Source organism: Ursus maritimus, unplaced genomic scaffold (genome assembly GCF_017311325.1).
Source record: "Ursus maritimus isolate PB19 unplaced genomic scaffold, ASM1731132v1 scaffold_2, whole genome shotgun sequence".
Taxonomy (NCBI): Eukaryota; Metazoa; Chordata; class Mammalia; order Carnivora; family Ursidae; genus Ursus; species Ursus maritimus.
Window position 1 is genome coordinate 74,162,559 of NW_024424452.1, and position 22,962 is coordinate 74,185,520.

General features: G+C 38.4%; 1 protein-coding gene across 1 annotated transcript in view; it reads right to left on the bottom strand.

Annotated features, from left to right (window-relative positions):
• The window catches only part of F5 (coagulation factor V), a 69,996-nt gene that overhangs the window by 35,961 nt on the left and 11,073 nt on the right, over positions 1-22,962 (bottom strand). Inside the window, 4 exon segments of the mRNA XM_040636190.1 lie at positions 4,070-4,235; positions 5,542-5,763; positions 8,747-8,890; positions 10,541-10,753. Of these exon segments, the coding sequence (XP_040492124.1) occupies positions 4,070-4,235; positions 5,542-5,763; positions 8,747-8,890; positions 10,541-10,753 (745 nt within the window).

Consider the following 22,962-nt stretch of genomic DNA (forward strand, 5'->3'; position numbering starts at 1 on the left):
AATATTTGTGAAATTTCCAATTTCCTTTTTGTTATTGATTTCTAGTTTCTTACCACTGTGATCAGAAAAGACACTTGATATGATTTTGTTAAGACTTATTTTGTGGCCTAACATATGATGCATCCTAGAGAATATTTCATGTGCACTTGAGAAGAATATGTACTCTGCCGCTGTTGGATGGATTGTTCTTTACATGTCTATTAGGTCCACTTGGTCTATAGTGTTATTCAATTCCACTATTTCCTTATTGATTTTATGTCTGGATGATTTACCTATTGTTTAAAGTGAGGTATTTAAATCCCCCACTAATATTGTATTGTTGTCTATTTCTCCATTCAGTTCTGGTAATATCTACTTCATATATTTAGGTGGTCCAATGTTAGGGGCATATATATTTGTAATTGTTATAACCTCTTGATAAATTAACCCTTTTATCATATAGTGACCTTGTCTCTTATGACGGTTTGACTTAAAGTCTATTTTGTCTTATATAAGTATAGCCATTCCTGTTCTCCTTTGGTTACCATTTGCATGGAAAATTTTTTTTTATCCCTTTACTTTTAACCCATGTATGTCTTTAAAGCTAAAGTGAGTCCCTTGTAGACAGTACATTGCTAGATCTTAGTTTTTTATCCATCTGGCTATTCTGTTATCTTTTGATTGGAGAATTTAATCCATTTACATTTAGAATAAGCATTGATAGGTAAGGGCTTACTATTGCTATTTTGTTGTTTTCTGACTTTTTTGTGGTTCTTTTGTTCCTTTCTTCCTCTGTTGCTATTTGCCTTGTTATTTGTCGATGTTTTTATTCTTTTATCTTTTGTGTATCTACTAGAGGTAGAAGTTTTTGCTTTGTGGTTACCATGAGGCTTACATAAAACATCTTATAGTTCTAACAGTTTATTTTAAGGTGATGACAACTGAAATTCAATTGCATAAAAATTTCTACACTATTACTACTCCCTCCCAATTTGTGCTATTGATGTCACACTTTACATCTTTTTATGTTGTATATCCATTTACAAAGTATTTTAGCCTGGTGATTTTAATACTTTTGTCTTTAGACTTCTATTTTAATGTTTTAAAAAAATTTTAACTTGAGTTAGAAGTCATTATGTACCACCATTACAGCGTTATTAAAGTATTCTGAATTTGACTATATATTTACCTTTACCAGAAACTTTTATACTTTCATTTCTCATGTTACTTAGTGTCCTTTCATTTCAACTTGAAGAATTCTCTTCAGCATTTCTTGTAAAGCAGCCCTAGTGATGTTGAACTCCCTCAGCTTTTCTTTGTCTTGGACTGTCTCTTCACTTCTGAAGAAATCTCTTCACTTCTGAAGAAAAGCTTTGCTGAGTATAATATACTATTCTTTGTTGGCAGAGGGTTTTTTTTTCCCCTTTCAGCACCTTGAGTATATCATCCCATACTCTCCTAGACTACAAGGTTTCTTCTGAAAAATCTGTGGATAGTCTTATGGGGATCCCCTTGTATATGACAAGTTGCTTATCTCTTGCTACTTTCAGGAATCTCTCTTTGTCTTTGACTTTTGACAGTTTGATTATCATGTATCTCAAGATAATCTTTGAGTAGATCTTGCTTGGAGTCCTTTGAGCTTCATGAATCTGTATATCTATAACCCTCCCAAGATTCAGGAAGTTTTTAGTCATTATCTGTATATAAGCTTTCTGCCCCTTCATTTCTTCTCCTTTTGGGACTCTCATAATGCATATATTAATTCTTTTGATGGTAAATATAGGTAATGCAAGCTTTCTTCACTCTTTTCCATTCTTTTTTTCTCTTTTTGTCTCTGCAACTGAATAATTTCAAATTACCTATCTTTGAGTTTGCTGAATCTTTCTTCTGCATGATCAAGTCTGCTATTGAAGTTCTCTATTGAATTTTTTAGTTCTGTCATTATACCCTTCAGTTCCAGGTTCTTTGTTTGGTTATTTTTTATGGTTTTTATTGATTTGTTACAACATTTATTTTATTTATACATTGTTTTCCTGATTTCATTTCATTGCCTATCTGTCCTCTTGCACCTCACTGACCTTCCTTAAGATGATTATTTTGAATTTTTTTGCCAATTTGTAGATCTCTAATTCTTTCACATTGGTTATTTGAGCTTTATTAGTTTCCTTTGGTGGTGTCATATTTGCCTGACTTTTTGTGATTCATGCACATTTGAAGGAGCAAACACCCTTTTCCAGGCTTTACTGACTGATTTTGTCAGGTAAAGACCTTCTCCTGTCAAGTCTCCGGGCTGCTGGGATTGCCTCTGTGATCACGGTTGAGTGAAGTTGGAACCACATCATGTGGCTGCTTCTGAGCCTATAGCAGTGACTGTGGCTGGTGGGCCTTTTACCAGGGGCTCAGGTGGGCATGGATCCTGTCTGGTCTCTGGGCAGATGTGACTGCCTCTAGGACCTTGGTCAGTAGAGCTAATGCTGGGATAGTGGCTTATTTCAAGGTCAAAGTTGAGTTTGCCAATGGCAAGGCTGTTATTATTATTTTTTTTGATGGATGTGCCTCCCATCTGGTCCTTGAAAAGATTCCCACCAGGTCATTGGGTACATTCCCTGGGTGGTCAAGACTGCAGCTGGGAGAGCTGGAGCTGGGTTACAGTGATGCTTCAAGATCTGCTGTGGGACTGAGGTCTGCAGACCAGGCTCCTGGGGCATGGATGGGTGTGACTCCCCAAAATTCCCTGAGCTGGCAGGACTATTCCAGGGCTTGAGCTGGTTACGGGGCCACTTTAAGATCCATACTCAGACCAAGGTCTGTGGGCCACCCTCCGTGGTCATGGATAGATGTGACTTCTTCTGGGCCCTTTAGGAAATTATGCTGGTGTCAAGGCCAAGGCCAACTGGGGCTGTAGCTGAGTCCATAATGGGACAAGACCGTTCCCAAGTTTGTAGCTGGGAGCACCATCAGTGAATCTGCCACCTGAACGTGGTGTGTCTTCTCAAAATATCCCTCTTGGTCTTGGCTTCCTTTGGGAAGATCTTGGAATTTCTCAGATTCCTGCCTGGATCCCAAAGCTCTCACAGAAGTACTTTTGTTTGTGGGTAGCTGTCAAATTACTACTGCTGTGGAGGGATATGAGCAGGGGACCTCCCATTCCACCATTTTTTCCTACCTTGACTTCTGAATCAAACAACATATCTTGGAGAACTTTTTATATTAGTACATAGAGAGTGTTTACATCCTCTTTTGAAAACAGATGCATAGTATTCCATCATAAAGATGTGCCATATTTATTAAGCTAATTTCCTATTGATGGACATGTTGGGTTGTTTCTAAACCTTTGCTACTACTCACAGTGCAGCAATGAATATCTAATATATACATCATTTCACAGGTGAACAAGTATATCTATGTAGTGAATTACTGAAGTAAGATTGCTGGGTCAGAGCATATATGCATTTATAATTGTGAGCATATGCATTCATAATTGTGATACATATCGTCAAATCATCCTCTCGAATGGCTGTATCAAATTACTCTTCCACCAACCATGTATGATAGTGCTTGTTTCCTACAGCCTTGCCAACAGATTATGTCATCTGGACTTGTGAGTCTGAGAGGTGGAAACTAGTATCTCAGTGGAGTTTAATTTGCACTTCTCTTTCTGTTGTGAGTGAGCTTGAGTATTTTTCAAGTGATGAGTTATTTGAATTTCCAAAGTTCTTATTTTCTCTGACATCTTTTCTAATCTACAAAATAGATAAAAGCTGTTTCTAACTTGGAGAGTTAAAATAAAACTCATGCAAAATGTTTCACACAGTGCTTGGCAATAGCAAGCATCCAACAAGTGGCAGCTGCTGTTACTAGTAATACTATTGCTGCTGCTTCTACTACTACCACTACTACCACTACTACTATTACTACTCTTATGCTGCTGAGTTCGCATGGTGGGTTTAGAGTAATTCCAGATTGATTTGGACAAAAAGACCTGAATCCGATACATGTATACCCTTGAGAGCTGTCAACTCACGGCATTTCACTCCATGCATCTAAGACCCCCGAACCTTCACATGGTGGGAAGAACCCCAAAACTCACTTGTCCATATTCGCTGGTATTACTGGTGCATAGTCCCAAATGACTTCCTCCGCAGCAATGAAGTATTCCCACCTCTTCATGTGCCGCCTCTGGTCACGAGTTAGTTTCTTAGGATTCCTGGTTTTCTTCGCACAGTTTTTAATGTCTATGTAAGCCTGCATCCCAGCTGAATTAGAATACAAAGGCAGTGAGAGAATTTGAGAGAAGAAATGACAGCTGATCAAAATGCTTATCTTTTAAATAAATTTGTGGAAGGTTTAAATAATAACAGTAAAAGTACTGCTCAGGCAACTTCTGAACATTTTAGTCTGCAGCTCTTTTCGCACTGTAGAGAAAGGGGCAAGAATAAAAAGCAAAGGAAAGAGAGGATGGGTTAGGGAAAAAACATGAAAAGATTTCCTTTGTTCCTTTCAGAGGAAAAAAAAAAGTAATTTCCAGATCCTTAAAATCTTATGACTTAAGTCTTGTTGATTTCTCATTTCTCCTGTCATCTGTTCCTTTATTTGTAAAATGGAGATAATAATAATAATACATATTGTATAAAATTGTTAAAAATTAGATAAGTTAATATATAAAGTGCTTAAATGTCAATAATGTTAGTTTTGTTGTTGTTGTTTTATTATTATTGGGGACTATCTTCCAAGGGTATTGTGACAATTTCATGATTACAAATATAATTTTGACTGCTCAGTGTGAACAGGAAACAGAATGGTCTCATCAAAGTGTCTCTTTCTTATGTGTCTGGCTTCTATATACATTGTTTTGGTAAGAAAATAATTTCCTATAGTGATATCATTTACTTATATTTTGGCCTCTGTTTACAGAGACCCTCTTCCCAACAGTTTTAAAGCAACAATGTATAATAGAACAATTAGTTATTTTGTTTACATGATACCACATAACATCCTGGGCTGATTTTTCCCCCCACCAAAACTTAGCTATGTTCTTTAAAGTTCACTCCTCAGCTAGTTAAATACTATGTTTTTTCTATTTGACATACATCTGTTGGGTTCCTCTTTGAGCCAGGCTTTCTGTTCATATTGTTATAAAAGATAATCTTTCCATGTTAAATCTTTTGCACTTTCTGTAACTTAGTGCTTCCATAAATTTGCAGATGTTTGATTTGTTCTAGCACTTAAGTTTTTTTCTTTAGCTCAATACTAAATGGCCTAAAGAAGAATATCTCTATCTATGCATTTACTTCCTTCCCTTTTCCTCCTTTTGAGGAAGTAGACCCTTTTTCAGCTTTTGCTTTATTTTAAAAAACCTTTGTCAATTTCTCCACTTCCTCTATCCCAACCAATGTGTTATAAGTCTAAGGGCAGAATAATGAAATTCTGTTCTCAGGACTAAGGCATGTATGTCTAGAGCATGGGTGGCTTGAAGGGGCAAAGGAGAATGAGGGGGTTAGTGCTTGGAAAGAAAAGAAAAGAAAAGATCCTTCCAGCCAAATGGTTGGAAGAATTTCTTACCTTGAAAATGTCTTGGGATGAGAGAAGATATGATCCACTTTCCCTGTGGGCTCATAGTCATGTTTGCTGTAGTGGACGTAGCACTGACAAGGGTGATAGCTGAGATCTTATGATGATTCTGCTCCAAGACCTGGCCGTTGAAATGAATGGAGAACAGCTCTGGCCCAGAGCTCATTCCAATCAGATGCCAGCTAACGTGGTCATGGGCACAAACTGTGATATCTGAGAGGGAGAGATGGGGAGTGAAACAGGCATTCAGCACTCTGTAATAAAAATTCACTCACCAGATATGTACTGAGCACCGCTATGCATCAGGCATTGTTTCTGGGGGTAGAGACACTCCAACCGTGGTTCCTGCCCTAGCAAAGCAGACGTCTGGGTGATGGGCAAACAAGCAGTCATTGCAGTGAGTGGTGCTCTAGAGATAAGAATAGAGCCCAGAGATGAGGAAAGTTGGTTCAGAAACATAAGGATTCCTAAGGGATTAGGCCAAGGAGTGAACCTACTGGTCCACCAGGGAGGGACTGAGGAGTTTCCCAGGATGCAAGACTTTCAGCCTTCAAACTGCAAAAGCCATCTGAAAGCCTGGGCAGCTGGTCACTCTAGAACCAATTTGGGCTCAGCTGGAAGGAATCACCAGAGCCTCCAATACAGCTGAGTTCAGGGGTTAATCCTCTCAGCTGGTTAGAGGTCGAAGCTTTGCCTAAGAGGAAGGTGTGAAGATGCTGTAAGGGTTTTCGGTTGCTTCTTTAACCCCTTGTTGATTGTTTAAATGACGAGACAGCAACTCACTCCGTGGGATATAGGCTCTCCTCAAATGCAGTGGACAAGTGCCCACTGTGCTAGGACACTAGGAGCATTTCATGGATGAAGTCATGAAAACTGAGAATAAACGCTGAGTTTTGCTCCTTCTTTGTGCTCACAGTAACTGGGAAAATGCTAATTTGCTCTGTGGGAGAGTCCAACCCTGGCTTTAATCCTTGGCTTGGGTTTTAAATTTCAGATTCATAATCACTAGATACTACAATCATGGGGCTGAATCAGTCCCTTGCCTACAGAGAGGCTGAGGGGCTTGTATTTTTTAGGAGTCCATTATAACCTGCAGGGATTCCTAGGTCATGGGTGAGAACAAGAAGCTAGAACTTGCGAACAAGGAGCGAGAAGGTAGGAGGTTTTGATGAAAGTATTTATCTACCCCAAATAACTGCGTATACTGAATTAAGCATTTAATCTATCTGCATTAGCATTTATCATATTTATTTAATTTACCCTGCTCCATAAGGCAATTGTACAGCATTAACTTTTCTGTTTCTACTAATGACAGCCCCCTATCCTGCCTCTCTTAAGCCCCAACTACTCTGTCTTTTTTGACTTTAAATTCATAGGCTCTATGCACTGACCAAGTTATTAATTTTTTGCATATGACTTGCTTTCATTTGTCTTTTATAAATTTACAGATGATTCACTCTGCCAGAACACAGATACGATGTCTCTTTAACCACTCCCCTCTAAGGATTAGAACACTGGCAATGCTATTTTATATGTAAAAAAATTCCTAAACACCATCTGCACCAGGATAAATGTAAATCCATTTTTGTAGATAGGCACATTGAAACAATAAACGTCCAAGGACCATACTAAGCTAGAGATGTGAGCAAGGCTTGAACTCAGATCTCCTAAGACAGGTCAGTTGACTGAGTCTTGGAACTCTGAATCAAAACCAGTCAGCTGGGTACATCTGTAATAGCCCAGGTGGGAGGTAGAGCCAAATGAAATAGAATACGATTTAAAAGAGATGTCCAGATCTCAACTTTTGACAAGTTTTGTTTTTAGTAAGTAAAGCCACTTGTGATTTTCAGATACAGAGAATGACCTCTGCGAACCTTAGTGTTCTGAAGTATGGAATTATTTAATAAAATAATGTTTTCATTTTTCCATTCTTTTCCCTCAGGATCTTGGTTCTAAGTCGTTTCTATCAGAGAGACGGAAGAAGTCTGGATGGGAGTCAGTTTTATTGTTTTTCTTTCTCTTAGCGGTTGCTGTGATTTTGCTTTTCCACAGGAGCCTCCATGCAAATGGAGAGACAACATCCTACATGCCATTGGAGGTTACTCATCCACCATCTTTTGAAATGCTCATAGTATTTTTGTATGTGGGGCATTTCTACTAATCTTTTCATTGCATCTTCACGGTAAGTGTCTTCCTTGCATTTTTTCTGTTGATGCTTCCTGCTAGGGATTGACCTTGCATTTTTATTTGGTAGGGCTTTCTCTGTGAAAGAAGGCATGGTCACCATGCAGCAGGGACCACAGAACGCACTGAAGAAGACTGAGCTAGTATCTTGGAGATCTTCCTAGAGGCACAGGGCAAGGGGAAACCTGCTCTGCTACCGATATCCAATATATTAAACTGCACACTCTTTCTCTTTAGGAGACTGATGAATCACTGACCTGTACCTCTGAAGCCAATAATACATTATATGTTAATTGAATTTAAATAAAAATTTAAAAAAGAAAAAAGAAAGAAAAGAATTCTCCATATATGCATCTTTTCTCAAAAAAATATTTTGACAAGTGAACAGCCATGAATTTGGCAAATGATAATAATACACTCTTCTGAAGAATGTTCTAGAAATGCCTTCTTGGCTCTCTTCTCAAAGCTTCTCATGAATCAAGAGTCCAAGTATGGCAGCATTTGTGCACATGCACCATCTATATATTTTACCCTCAAAATACCTAAGTCACCCCCCTGGGGGGGTGGTGTTAACCCTTTATGACACCATTAGTTCAAAGTTTAGAGCTGCATGTCCAAGAGGGTTGTCACTTATTGAACACGGAATGAGGTGTGCTATTAGGGTAAAATGCGTGCTGAATTTCAGAGATTTAGTATAATGAGAAAGAATGTAAACTATCTCACTAATACTTGTTTATATTGATCTCATGTTAAGATGATAACATTCTGGATATATCGGGTTCAATAAAATAGTATTAACAAAAAAAAAAACAAAACACAAAACAAAACAAAACAGAAAACAGATGATGGAATCTTGAGATCCATTGAAGGGGATTAGGTTATCTTTCTGATTAGGAGTTGAAAAATAGTGAGTATGAGTTTGGTCAACCTCCGTAGGGCTTTGAGGAAAGCAGTAGGACCAAAGGCCCTGATGATTCTGCTGTAGTTGGATAGCATGCAGCCCATGTGTTACCTGGCATCGTCCCATTCACATAGCCATTGACCGTGTACATTAAAGATGATGACTGGCTCCAGCTCTTGCTTTCATCAAACACGGCAAACATCAGCACATGTTGCTTGTCAAACATCTTCTGAATCCCATCCTCAGTGAGGGTGCCTGCGAAAGAAAAGACATGCTTTTTAATAGTATCCCAGACAGAAGACTTTCACTACGTATTCCTAGATAGCAAAAGAATTTAAAGTAAGCAGTCAATCATAATGATAACTTTAAGAAGTTCTTATTTTAAAAAATAATACCTTGGGGTCCCCAGGTGACTCATTTAGTTAAGCAGCCGACTCTTGATTTTGGCTCAGGTCATGATCTCAGGGTCCTGAGATCAAGCCCCACATTGGGCAGCTCCACACTCAGCACAGAATCTGCTTGAGAGTCTCCCTCCCTCTCCCTCTGCCCCTCCCCTAATGTGCGCACACTCTCTCTCAGAAATAAATAAATAAAGCTTTATTTATCTTTATTTATTTATTTTTAAAGATTTTATTTATTTATTTAACAGACAGAGAGAGAGCACAGGCAGGGGGAGTGGGAGAGAAAGAAGCAGGCTCCCTGCTGAACAGGGAACCCAATGTGGAACTCGATCCCAGGACCTTGGGATCACGCCCTGAGCCAGAGGCAGATGCTTAACTGACTGAGCCACCCAGGGCCCCCAGTAAATAAATCTTTAAAAAATAGCATCTTTATCAAGTAATAATGATAGGGGGCTTATTAAAATCCTGGTGCCACAGTAAGTATTTTCTCTGACACTTAGCCTTGAGGAATGGGGATTTAAAGGTCAACTTGATCAGGCACAAGGACAAAATATCTGGTGACTGTCAAGGCTTTAGTGAAAGTACTCATTTCCTCTAGTCTCAACAGGCCAATGAACAGGTACTTCAGTTCAGCTGGCAAATGACACTCTAAGTTTCATACCGCCATCTTGCTTATACAAGTAATGAGGTATTAGAGAATTTGCTGAGGTCAAGATTAACCCATTCTCACAGCTGAGAAAGGCAGCTAACAGTAAATCAAAGTAAACTGAAATAAAAGCTTTTTATAAATCTGAACTTTTTTCAGTGTCATCACAGTATCTTTTATATACCAGGCAATGAAAATGTGTATTTGTGTAGTGAATAAATGAGTTAGGAATGTATGTATATATGGTATGTGTGTATGTACAGACAGAGGGGGAATCCATCACACTATTTCCCACAGTGTAGTTTATTGTGATTGTTTATTGTTTTAATGAAAGATGGGCTCAATTATTTGGGGGTAAAATGAAAATTCATTCTTGCTCCCAAGCCCAGCCAATGACATTTTTTTATAAAGTCAATTGAATGTTTGAAATCTGCCACCCAGTGTCCAGCTTGTTTATAAGAAAGGACGCTGGAATTTTGAATGTTTGTATGCCAAATTACCAACGTGAACCTCAATTATGTTAGTCAAAGTTCGTTCCAAGTACCCTCAGCAATATAGAGGCTGCTGTATACTTTCAAAAAGACTTGGCCTTGAGGTAACGTTACAGATCATAGGGGCCTGATATCAGAACATACTCTCAGATAGGGATTTACTTGGGAGAGTCTCCCAGGACTGAGACGAAGGATTAGAAAAAACAGGAAGATTCCAACCCTTAAATACCAACGTCAAGCAAGGATCTGGTTTCTGTACTTCTCCCTTTGATTTACAAAAAGGTTCCAAGATTCTCCCAAGCCTCATTCCGTTATAGTACATCTTACCATTTCAATCTTCATTGTTCCTTTTTTTTTTTTTTTTTACCTTTCTTACAAATAAGCAGAGGTCCAATCAGCCCGGAGTTGAAGTCCTGTATCAAATTTTCATAGGAGTAATAGATGTGTGTAAGGCATGGGGGGTCATTGTGTGTGGGCCCGCTGTCTTCACTGATCTTCCACTCGTAGGTATATTCCTGGCCTGGAGCTATGGCATCATCCATCTTCTCCACAGGGAATGTGTGGTCAGAGTAAGAAGCACCTGGTGAAGAAGAGCCATGAAAACATCTGGACGGTCACTGAGGACCACTTTTTCATCATCCTCCAATCTGGGGGACCATAAGATGTCTATAGAGGTATATACACCTTTCTATAGTGAACCTTCATTATTTGGAAAGATTCACATATACCTACTTCTGGGTCTATGCAATTATAAGGGCTTTGGTCTATGGTGATCCAAAGTGAATAAGAAACCTACTAGTATATTCGTTAAGGTTTAGAAAGTTAATTTTCCGGGGTACCTAAATGATTATTATTTAAATAAAATCAGAGAGCTGAATCCCCTTTGATCAGTAAATCATCTCAGGGTATGAGAATGGGTTTTATTTCTATTTTCTCTACAGTGCTTGACAAGATATCTTCCATTTAACCGCCTGTTAGCATGGGATGTGAGTACACTCACAGCTGCTTCTGCATGTTTTGTTTTTCTTCTGTATTTCATATCTTCTTTTCACCTCTGCCACCCTCAGCCCTATTTTATCGCTTTATCACACCTCCACCTTCTGAACATCCAACTGTCCCCAGAGCCTTGGAGTCCAGCTCCTCTATGCCATCTGGTAGCTGTGGTGATTATGCAATGTGCCTACCGTCTGAAGTTTAGATGTCTTACTCCTGCCCTTGTGTATCCGAAGACCCACCATTAACACCTCCTTATATACCCTGGCTGTCCTGACTGGTGGGAGGGAAGGAGGATGTAGAAGTTGGTCTTCCTTATTGAAGAGAGGGAACTGAGATGCTGAACATTAAAAGAAGTGCAGAGTCTTGGGTGGAATTTCAACAACAAAAAGAAGATGTGGCTAGAGATGGAGGATGGAGGTCAGGAAGGGGAGAGGGCAGGGTTATGGGCAGCCAAATGTGTGAGCCATGCCTCCTTTAATTAGGTGGGTTTCACTATGACCAGCTGGTGCAGGCATTTCTCTTGGGATGCATTTACCTTTCTTTGGTACAACAGCTTTATACATTTGACGTTGAAAGGGAGACCATCAGAGTGGAGACATGGGCAGACAACAAGGATCAGAAAAAAGGGATCAAATGTTTTACACGATGGGGTGAAGTGTTCGTGGAAACTATTCTTCCTGAAGTGATTGTACTTTTTGAAAACAAATGATTAATTTCTTTCCTCCCATTCTCTTTTCCTATTTCCTCCCTTCCTCTCTCTTTTTCTGCCTCCCTCCCTTCATCATCTTTATTGAAGTTGCATCCAATAAAATCCACCAATTTTAAGTGTAACGTTTGCTGAATTTTGACAAATGTGTTCAGTTGTACAGCTACCATCAAGATGAAGGTCCAGTTTGTCACTCTGAGAACTTGCCTTGTGCCATTTCCAGTCAGTACCTTCCCCTACTCTCTGGGCCCAGCAGCTACTGACCTGCTTTCTGTCACTATATTCCTCTTTCCTCTAAGGTCATATAAGTGGAATAATACATTATATCCCCTCTTGTGTTTGTTAGTGTTAGTGTGGTATATCTTTTTCCATCTTTTACTTTTTCTCAAGTGGGTTTCTCAAATTCAGCATATAGTAAGGCATTTCTTTTTATACAGTCTTAGAATCTGTCTCTTAGTTGTAGTGTTCTTCCCATTTGCTTGTAATTATTAATATGGTTGAGTTTAAATCTACCATCTTGCTCTTGTTTTCTATTATCCATCTGGCCTTTATTCCTTTTTCTTTTATTTCTTGATTAATTGAGTATTTCTTTTTATCTCCACTATTATTTTATTAGCTTTGCTTTGTTTTATTAGTGGTGCCCTTCAGTTTACAAGATACGACTTTAGCTTATCAGAGTCTACCTTCAAATAATATTACACCATTTTGCTTATAAGACACTTGCTATAGTATATTTCTATTTCCGCCCTCCTGGCCTTTGTGCTATTGTTTATTATGCATACAGTTTACTTCTGCATATATAATACACCCCGTAATAAATTGTTATTTTTGCTTTAAAGTTTAGATGATTATCTTTTCAACAGATTAAAAATGAGGAAAAATTTTCTCTACATTTACCCATTTCTGAATCTTTTTATTCCTTCTCGTGGCTCCAAATATCCTTTTAATATCATTTTTTTCTAACTAAAAGACTTTCTTTAACATGTTTTACTGGTCTGCTAGTGAGAAATTATTTCTTATTTCAATGCCTACGACAATCTTTATTTTTCTTCATTTTCAGTGGATATTTTTGCTTGGTATAGAATATTCAGTGGACGAACTGTCCTCCCCAATTCCACACAGTACTTTAAAGATATCCCTAATTGTCTTCTGGCTTGCATTGTTTCTATTGATCTCTGCTGTCATTCTTATTTTTGTTTCTGTTTTGTTTTGACTGCATTTAACATTTTGTCTTCATCACAAGTCTTTAGGAACTCGATTATGATGTGCCTTGTTATGATTTTCTTCATGTTTCCTCTTGGTTTGGTCAAGCCTTTGTAGCTGTATAGCTGTCATCATGTTTGAAAATTTTTCAGCCTTGATTTCTTCAAATATTTCTTCTGTTCTTTCCCATTCTAGGAGTCCAATTAGACTTCCAATCACTTGATATTGTCCCATAGATTACTGATGCTTTGTTCATTTCGTTCACTCTTTTTTATCTTCATGATTCATTTGGGCAGTTTCTATTGCTATATATAATATTTTTTAGTATTTTCTTCTACAGGCTGTGAATCTCACCTGGTATACTTCCCACTTCAGCTATTATATTCATCTGTAGAGTTTCCATTTATGTGTTTTTATGTCTTTAGCTCCCTCCTCATCGTGCTCTGGAGCACATGGAGAATATTTATAATAGCTGTCTTAATGTCTTTGCCTGCCAGTTCTGTCATTTCTTTCATCTGTAGATCTGTTTCTATTGATTAAGTTTTTTCTTGGTGATGGGTAGTACTTTTTCTGCTTCTTTTAATGATTGTTAATTTTTATTCCATTGTGAGTTGCTGGATTTTGTTGCATTCTTATAACTAGTATTTGACTCTGCCACACAGTTAAGAGACATGAAATTGATTTGATACTTTCAAGTCTTGTTTTTAAGGCTTTGTCACCTGAGTAGTCTTAGACGAATTTTTTCCAACTCCTGTGCCTTCTGCTGATTCTACCTCTAGTCTGTGCCCATTTGTGAGGAGGTCTTTCCACGTTTGATGATGGGAACATAAACTATTTTTATGTGTGTGGTCCAGGAACTCTTCTGCCTGTTTCTTTCTGGTGGTATTTTCCTTACATTTAATACTTTTCTTACATGCATGTGCAGATCAGCACTTAGTTGAAGACTTGACAGGACCTCTGTGCAGATTCTCAAGAACTCTTTCTCTGTGTCTGTACCATCCTCTTCAGGATTCTGTCCTGAAAACCCAGCCACTTTGGCCTACCAAAAGTCTAAACTCTATTTCCTTAACTCAAAGGACTATTGAGCTCTGCTTGGGTTCATCCTCATTGTGCTCTGCCCTGGAAATCCTCTCCATGCAGTGAACTTGGGTACACATAGGACCCACCTCATTTGTTCTTTTTCTTCCATGGAGGATTCTCTTGTATCATCTCTTGTTCAGTGCCTGAAAACTGCTGTTTCATATATTTTGTCTGTCTGTCTAGTTGTTAAGAAAAAGGGTAAATCTGATCCCTCATTTCCAGAAGCCAAAGTCTGAGATGCTAAATTTCTATGTATAGAATATTTTCTATTGCAGCAATGTTAGCTACTATTGTCTAATTGCACATCATCAGGAAAATCTATTCCACTGACACTCATATGAGCTTGCCTAGCATCAGCATATGTTTGGGCTCTCCAGATGGGGGTGTGAAATAAGGCACATGCACCCATCATCAATGAGGCGTTCAGGCATAGCAGCAGCATGCATTATGTACCACATGAGGTTCTGAGCATGGAAACCATAAGATAGAAGAGGTGAGTAGCTATATCTAGATTTACTGACAGAGCTCCATGGGACAGAGCATCATCTTTATATGTATGGGAATGAATACAACCAAACTTGAAATAATATGATAGTCATGATATCTGCATTACAGATAGGAAACAAAGATGGATTTTAATGTTCTTAGAAGCTGACAATTTATTGATGGTGAGTACACTGATGACATACGGAAAAGAAGAGTAGTTATGGCTGGATCATAAAGTCTTGACAGGAGACTGAAGCAGGTTACTATTTGCTCAACACAAATCCAACTGTGTTCATTCATTCTGCAAAACTTTCAAGATCGTTGCTTTACCCATTGGATAAAGTCCAAGTTTGTTACCATGGCAGCTGAAGTCATTCATGAGTTTTCCCAGTCTACCTATCCAGCGTCATCTCCCTCCATACTTCTGAGCCGTGCACATTTTGTACTCCAACAGCGACCTACTACCTCCAAAATATATATCCCAAGTTTGCACTCTTCTCTGTATCTCTAATGCCATCACCCTAAGATAAAACTAGACTCTGGAATTAGCCTATTAACTGGTCACTGGGATTTTGGTACAAGAGTACCCTCCCAATCCATTTCCCAACTTGTATATGGAATGAACCCTTAAACTCCATATCTTACTTTGCCATATTCCTGCTTAAAATCCTAACAATAGCTTCTTCTTTCACAAAATTCTTAACATGGACCACAAGTCCATGTAAGATCTACCCTTACTTCTCTTTCCATTCTCACCGTGTATGACTTTTCCCCTTATTTACTCTGTTGGGCCACCTTTTAGTTTCCCAAACAAGCCAAATTCCATCCTACCTCAGGGTCTTTAGAGATACCACTTCCTCGGCATAGAGTGTTCTTCCTCTTTGTCTTTCTTTGGCTACACGTGTGCTCATCCTTTAGATGTCACCTTAAACATAAGCTTACTCCTGTCCTGAGCTCTAATTGTGCTACGTATTTTTTCTTTTACAGCACCCATCATAATTTATAATTAAATATGTGTGGCACTGTATGATTTATTTCATTTTCTCTTACTAGATAATAACTGTTTGCATCACGCCATTTCTGTCACCAGGATGTGAGCAACTCAAAGTAGGTGCTGGATTATATCTGTGCTAATATTTCTGGGACCCTTCACAGTGCCTAGCATGGAGAAGGTGCTCATTGAGTGTATATTGATTTCCTAAGATTTAAGATCCTGTGGGCTAGCATAAAAGTTATCAAGCCTTAGCTCACAGGTGTTTAGGATGGCATGGTATTACAACAAATTAAATGCCAATATTAACATCATGGAGCGACTATGTAACAATCCGAGTTGCTGTCTTCTCTTAAATAACAAGAACAATCATAACTAGAATGTTGTGACACTGGACCAATTTCCTGCATAGAATTTGCCTGCCCTGAATCGTGGCTACCTCTGTTAGATAGGACAGTGACTGTGGTTCCCAGTCCCTAAAGGACATATTTTTTCATTGAATTAGCCTCCTGACTGCTGTAGGCATCTGAGTTGTAACCCCTGTGCTAGTGAAAAGTTTAACGTGGGATTCCATTGTATCTTTTTATTCCCCTCAAAGATCGTTTGACACTGATAACCAATATTGGCCATAGGCTGAACTTTCACTCTGATGATGAAAAGGATTAGAATATTAAAAAAGGATCTGGGGGCACCTGGGTGGTTCAGCTGGTTAAGCAGCTGCTTTTGGCTCAGGTCATAATCCCAGGGTCCTGGGATCAAGCCCTGCATTGGGCTCCCTGCTCAGTGGGGAGCCTGCTTCTCCCTCTCCCTCTGCCTGCCGCTCTGCCTGCTTGTGCTCTCTCTCTCCTCTGTCAAATAAACTAATAAAATCTTTTAAAAAATAAAAAAGGATCTGGATATTAAGGAATTGAGAAATGTTAAAACCTTGACCAATTTCCTGAGAGTAATAATATAATTTCAGTCTAAATCAAAAAGAAAAAAAGAGTTTATAAGGAAAAGTCTCTGCTAATAAACAGGAAGAATTATCTCTGGAAAGTTACAAAATAGCTTTGGAAGCAAAGAGCAAACAGGTCTGATAAGGAGAATTGCCCTCTCGGGTCAAACCTTTTCTATTGACTGGACCTGGCAGGGCAATTTGTTGACTAGAGCTATCTTGACTCAAGCACGATGGCCCTTATTCAATGCTTCCCGACTGCTGGCCTCATGAAGTTAGAAAATGATGTTCCTGGACATGATGCTTCCACAGTTCCAGCTGTTAAAACATCACAGGAAATTCCTATAGTAAAAGTGGCATTCTTTCCTTTGCCTTCAGAAGCTCTTAAAAGGACAAAATGTGATATTCTTTGTAGGGTGAGAGATAACTTTTGAAGTTCTTCCTCTCTTTCTCTGGATAAAGGAATGCTCATCCTTCACACATCAGCTTAAATGCCTGCTTCCCCAGTCCCTTTTATATATATATGTGTGTGTGTATATATATATGTATGTATATATATTATAATATATAAAAATATATATTTATATTATTTATAATAGTATATATATTTATATATTATATATACACACATATATATAATATGTATATATATATGAAATTTGTATGTATGACATTTATGTATAATGGTACTCACAAATACATATAATATTCATCAGAATTTTTAATTAAATATTTGTGAGATTATATAATTAATGATACCTGCTCTCACTAGATTGTGGGAGAGTCTAGAACTGAAATTTCTTGGTTGTATCACTTGCTGACTGTGAATTTGGGAGTTTCTTTAACCTCCCTTCTAGCCTCTCTTTTCTCATTTGTAACAATATAATCTTTTCTCTAGCAGTAATATTATCATTTTTGATGGGTTATGAGGACTAAAAACATACGTAAAATGTCTGGCTCCTAATCAATGCTATGGCAGCCTGTCTCAGTACGTTTTAGTATGTTGGCTATTTTCTTTCTCAGCCACTTTGCAATCGATACAGCCTTTCTCCCTTGTGTTTTGCCTCTGATAAGATGTCTAAGTGTTCTTGAGTTCTCTGAACACAGGTGAGGAAGATTAGAGATGGTGATGTATCTACTCTAAAAGTGGTAAAAACTGGTAATAAGATTACGTAATTGCTCACAATCACCAGCAAAACTAATACATTTCAAAGCAACGGGAAAATAACATGTAGGCTCTACTTTCTAAGACACTCCTCAGTCCCTCAGTTCAGAAATTATCATCATCATCATGATCATGTTCCAGTCTCTGTGGGAGGTTCCTGGGCACAAATATAAAGAAGTCAGTAAGACCCTGAGGGGGTCACAGCTCAGTTAACAGTAGGGTACATGCTGATGCCTTGGTTGCAACGGGTTTCACCTCTAGATTTCTTTTAGGGCCATTGCAGTGGAGAAACTACAGTTAGAACACATGTGCATCATAATAAGAACCAAACAATATAAATATCTAAGAATCACCTAAAAGACTTTAACATATACTAGATATAGCAGTGACTAATTTTTGAATGATATCAAATTAATTTTTAAATAGCATTTCATATCCAGTTTTAGTTGAACAAACAATGGTTTTTAAATGTCTAATTGACCAAAGTAAATTACTGAGAATTTCATATTCATTTAAAATGAATATGAAGTTATATACAAGATAAATTTAAAATAATAAATGTATGGTTTTAATTAAGTTTACTATACTACTTAAGAGGTGAATTATGAGCATCTTGAAACAAATAGTGAACAAATTTGTACATGGGGAAAGATTCTCCAATTACACTGAGTGAGGATTACTAATGAGATAATTTTGGGATAATTTAATCAACGTTTTTAGTCTCTTAACTTCAAAGAATTTTATCTCACGTTTAGTCTAGAATCAAACAGGCATGTTGTAGCTTTGATGTCACAACGCACATAATATGAGGCATGAAATATAAACAGCCACTTAAAGGAAGCATTTATGAAATGCATTTTTGGTGAATCTGATTTTGACTTTGTAGTCAAAATAAATTTTAAGCTCTTAACTGAAGAGGGGAGAAATGGACAGGAAAGACTACTGTGTTAGAGCACTAGAAGTCCTTGTTCAGCTTCTTGCGAGAATAAATTGTTCACACAAGGGTAACCCTTTATTTTATATTTACTCAAGTCTGTTCACTTCCAGCTCAGTCCATAGTCAGCGTTGCAATTTGTTTACTCATCATGATAGGCCAATTATTTGCCAAAAGGCTCTCAGTATTTTTTTTTTTCAAATATAAAATGCTGTGTACAAGCTTTGGGAAAGTGAAGTTACATAAAGATCCACTTCGGTCACCCAGTAGGGTGCTCGTTCTTGAGATCCTCCCTTGTTACTCATTTTTTTTTGAACAGCCCTTTCCCCCTCCATTTAATTAACTTAGTGAGTGCTTCAGCGTGCATTCAAAGACTAGGAGCCTTCTTTCAGAAGCTGTAATTTAGTTAATGGGCAAAGTAGAATGCTGGTGTTTTCTAAGGAAACTGATTCCACTGCACGGGGAGTGCAAATCTCTTTTGAAGGCGAGTTCACATTTTTGAGATTTATGAGAATTATTACATCAACTACTACACTTTGTTTTGGGTATTGATCATATACTCAAAGAAGTGCCAGAATATTCAGATGAAAAGTGAAACATATCATTGCCCACATTATGTCAAGCATTGGAATGCTTTGGAAAAACCCAAAAGACTAAGTTTTCATATGGAGAATTTGGCAACACCAGATGCAAAAAACAATCTCTGATGGAAAATGCACTTTATCTATGATCTATCTATCATCTATCTATCTATCTATCTATCTATCTATCTATCTATCTATCATCTATCTATCTATCTATCTATCATTTCTGTTCAGAGTTGGCTTACTAGCAGACAGCTGAATATTATAAAATGAATTTTGTGATAAAATGCTCAGAATGCAACTCACACATTTAAGGATGACATAAAGCAAATAAAGGAATAATATTAAGATTCACTCTGAAACAAACTTTTAAAGTTAATGACCAAAGCAGCTACAGAAATCTTACTGAAGAACGAAATTTGCTCGAAGGTGCATCATTACAAACAGTTCAGCGCATGCAAGCTACAGTTTCTGAAATGTAAGCCTCAAATCGAAACGGTTAGTGATACGAAGTGTTTAAGTGATTAAGTATAGCTACAGATATTTTATTTCCTGGTTTAGAAATATATTCCTATGCCTCAAGGAAATGTCCTTGTGAGCATTTTTATAAATTGCGATTTGTCCAACCTGTCAAATGGGTTGCTCATCCCCCACTGTGTACTACGAGGCTTCTCCCAGGCAGGCCTGGGAGGGGTGCAAGCGGGAGTGGCTTGGCAACACCAAGCTACAACCGGGCATTTATGTCACGTGCCGCCAATTTATGGATGAAAGGCCAGCATGAGACTTCCACACTGAGTAGCATCTTTCCTGGCCAGAACTCAGATTTCCAACCATCAACTAACTAAAGCTTAGCCAAGAATTTAAAAAAAAGCAACAAGACTTCTGGGCAACCAAAATAGATATTAAAAAACAAACAACTGGGGCGCCTGGGTAGCGCAGTCGTTAAGCGGCTGCCTTCGGCTCAGGGCGTGATCCCGGCGTTCCGGGATCGAGTCCCACATCGGGCTCCTCCGCTGGGAGCCTGCCTCTTCCTCTCCCACTCCCCCTGCTTGTGTTCCCTCTCTCGCTGGCTGTCTCTCTGTCACATAAATAAATAAAATCTTTAAAAAAAAAAAAAAACAACAACAACAAAAAACCAACTACCCATGAATGAAAGCTCAGGGTCTTTACCCACAGACAGGGTCTTTACCATAGACGATAATGGAGACGTTCGTTTCGAGTCTGTTTACTTAGACTGCACATCATTCTAACATTTGTGGGTGTTTGTACAATCTCACAGTAGATAAGAAGTAATGGTTTAGGAAGAGATTAGAGGTTTACTTCTCATCCTCTGTTTTAAAGAGGCTGGGGAAATATAACATGTATCTGAAGTGATTAAAAAATATCTTAGACACTTAAAGAAGTAAACCCCAAACTATCTGGGAAATGTAATGATTCAAAATGACTCATTCCTCTGTGCTCTGGAGAGCTGAGGTTTTCTGTGCAGTGTTAGTTCATTTTGACATCTCAATTCTATGAGAGAATTTTATCTCATTCAAGTATAAATACAATGATGAACACTAGCCAAGGCCAAGGACTTCCTTCAATCCAAGCTACTGAAGACAAATTTTAACGCCTGCACCATCAAGAGCCATGAAATAACCACACCAACAGCAGCTAACATTGTCATGTATCAACCATGTACCAAGAACTTCACATATATTATGACTTATCCCTGCAGTAACCTTCGATGGGAGGAATTGCTATGTCCATTTCACGGATGTAAAAACTAAAGGTCAGTGGTATAGAAAATTGCCCCAAATTGCCCAAATTGAAAGCCAGGTCATTCTGGCTCTAAAGCCAGCATTCTTTCCATGGCAATCTTTTCCTTCTAGCTGATGAGAGTAGGTCCCCAAATCCTTGGTGGGGCTCAAGGATAAATGCCCAGAGAAGTAGGATTGCTGTCAAGGTTGGATCATTGATTGGTTAGAGCAAGCAGCCGTCGGGGCAAGGGTTGAGTCCTGCCTTAGGCCTACTGTATTGTCTCAATCTCCCACCACCCGTCTCTCAAATACCTACCTCTGCAGAAAAGGAATCTGGATTCTCATGTACTGGCTCAGTATGTGGTTAACTGAATTCCATGCTGCCCCAAATAGTTCAAACCGTAGAGGACGGCCATGGGCCACGGTGAGTGTCAGGCAAGAAGAAGATGCTTTATTTTAACACAGAGGGCACGCTAAAATGAACAGAAGGCTTGTCTTTTACCACGCAGGGCATTCTATCTTAAACAGGATTTGCATCTCATTTCCAAATAAAATTTCACTTTCTCCACCAATCTGTATTTACCTTTCTCAGATTTAGGCGACCACGGGCAATAATCAGGTGACCAGTGGAAGTGGTGGGAGCATCTTAAACAGTTGTTCATAGATGACTGGCTGTGGGGGAGTGCAGGAACAGGTAAACAATAAAGGAAGGGGGACAATGTTGCAAGGTTCGTTTCCTGTGCAAACAGCCCAGCTGGAATACAAAGTCCATGAACCTTACCTCCTCCCACATTTGCAATGGAAACTGGATGTGACATTCTGGGCGTTCTTCCCTCTGGTATTACATTGATGTAGTTGCCTGGAAGCCTCCTAAGTAGGTTAAATGGTTGTTTCTATGCCACTGTATGATTTCAGGAACATAGGAGAGACACCTGCGCATGCTTCCTCACTCAAAGTCTTGCCAAATTGGCCCTTAAAGATGGCTGAAATTTCAGCTAATGCTTCATTGCTTTTCCTCAAGCCAAAGATTAAGTGCTAATGCAAATATTCCTGGGAAGGGTAGCTCATTAACCTATTATCAGTCATCCATACCTTAGTTGGAATGATTCTGACTACTAATTTACACAAGAAATAATAAATGCAAAGATCACTTTGTAATCCATAAATTATCAGATAAATATGAAATTATCTGAACACACTTAAAAATTTTAATAGATGTAACGTAATTTGAATACATTTTGACTGAAGAATCAACTTCAGCATCATGTCTAAAATCTATTAAGCATTTATTCTATGCTAGGCATTATCCAAAGATTTCATGACAACAAACCGATATGAGGTAGTATGATTCTTATTCTCATGTTACAGATGAAAGAGATGAGGCACAGAGACGTTAAGTAACTTTCTAAAAGTCACACAGCTAATAAGTGTAAACCAGGATTTGCACCACGCAGTCTACTTCCAGAACCTGCACTGTAAACCACTTTCCTACTCAACTGCCCCCTTTGAAGGTATGATGGCTGGAACATATGGGAGGAAGAAGATTTGTGAGTCATGAAAGGTCTGAAGTTATTTAAAACTGTTATTACACTAATATCTATTACAATATGGATACAATTTTCTTGTATCAGCTCCTAAGCGAACTCCACTGTGCTTGCTGTGCTCTGGAAATAATGAGAACGATGTCAACAACAGTACTTACTCTCACGTGGCTGATGTCACTTTTGTCACCTTCATCTTTGTGATCTTTGCCATTGTTGTTATCGTCATCATTGTGTTTATTGAGGGCTTACCATGTTCCAGGAATCATATTTTATATACTTCCTAAACAGTCTCATTTTCATCCTCAAAGCAATCTTACGTGGTGGGTATAACCGTTCACATTTTATAGATGAAAAGACTGAAGCTCAGAGATGTTAAGCTTATAGAACCAGAGGCGATTTGCCTTCAAAGCTTATGTTCTTAACC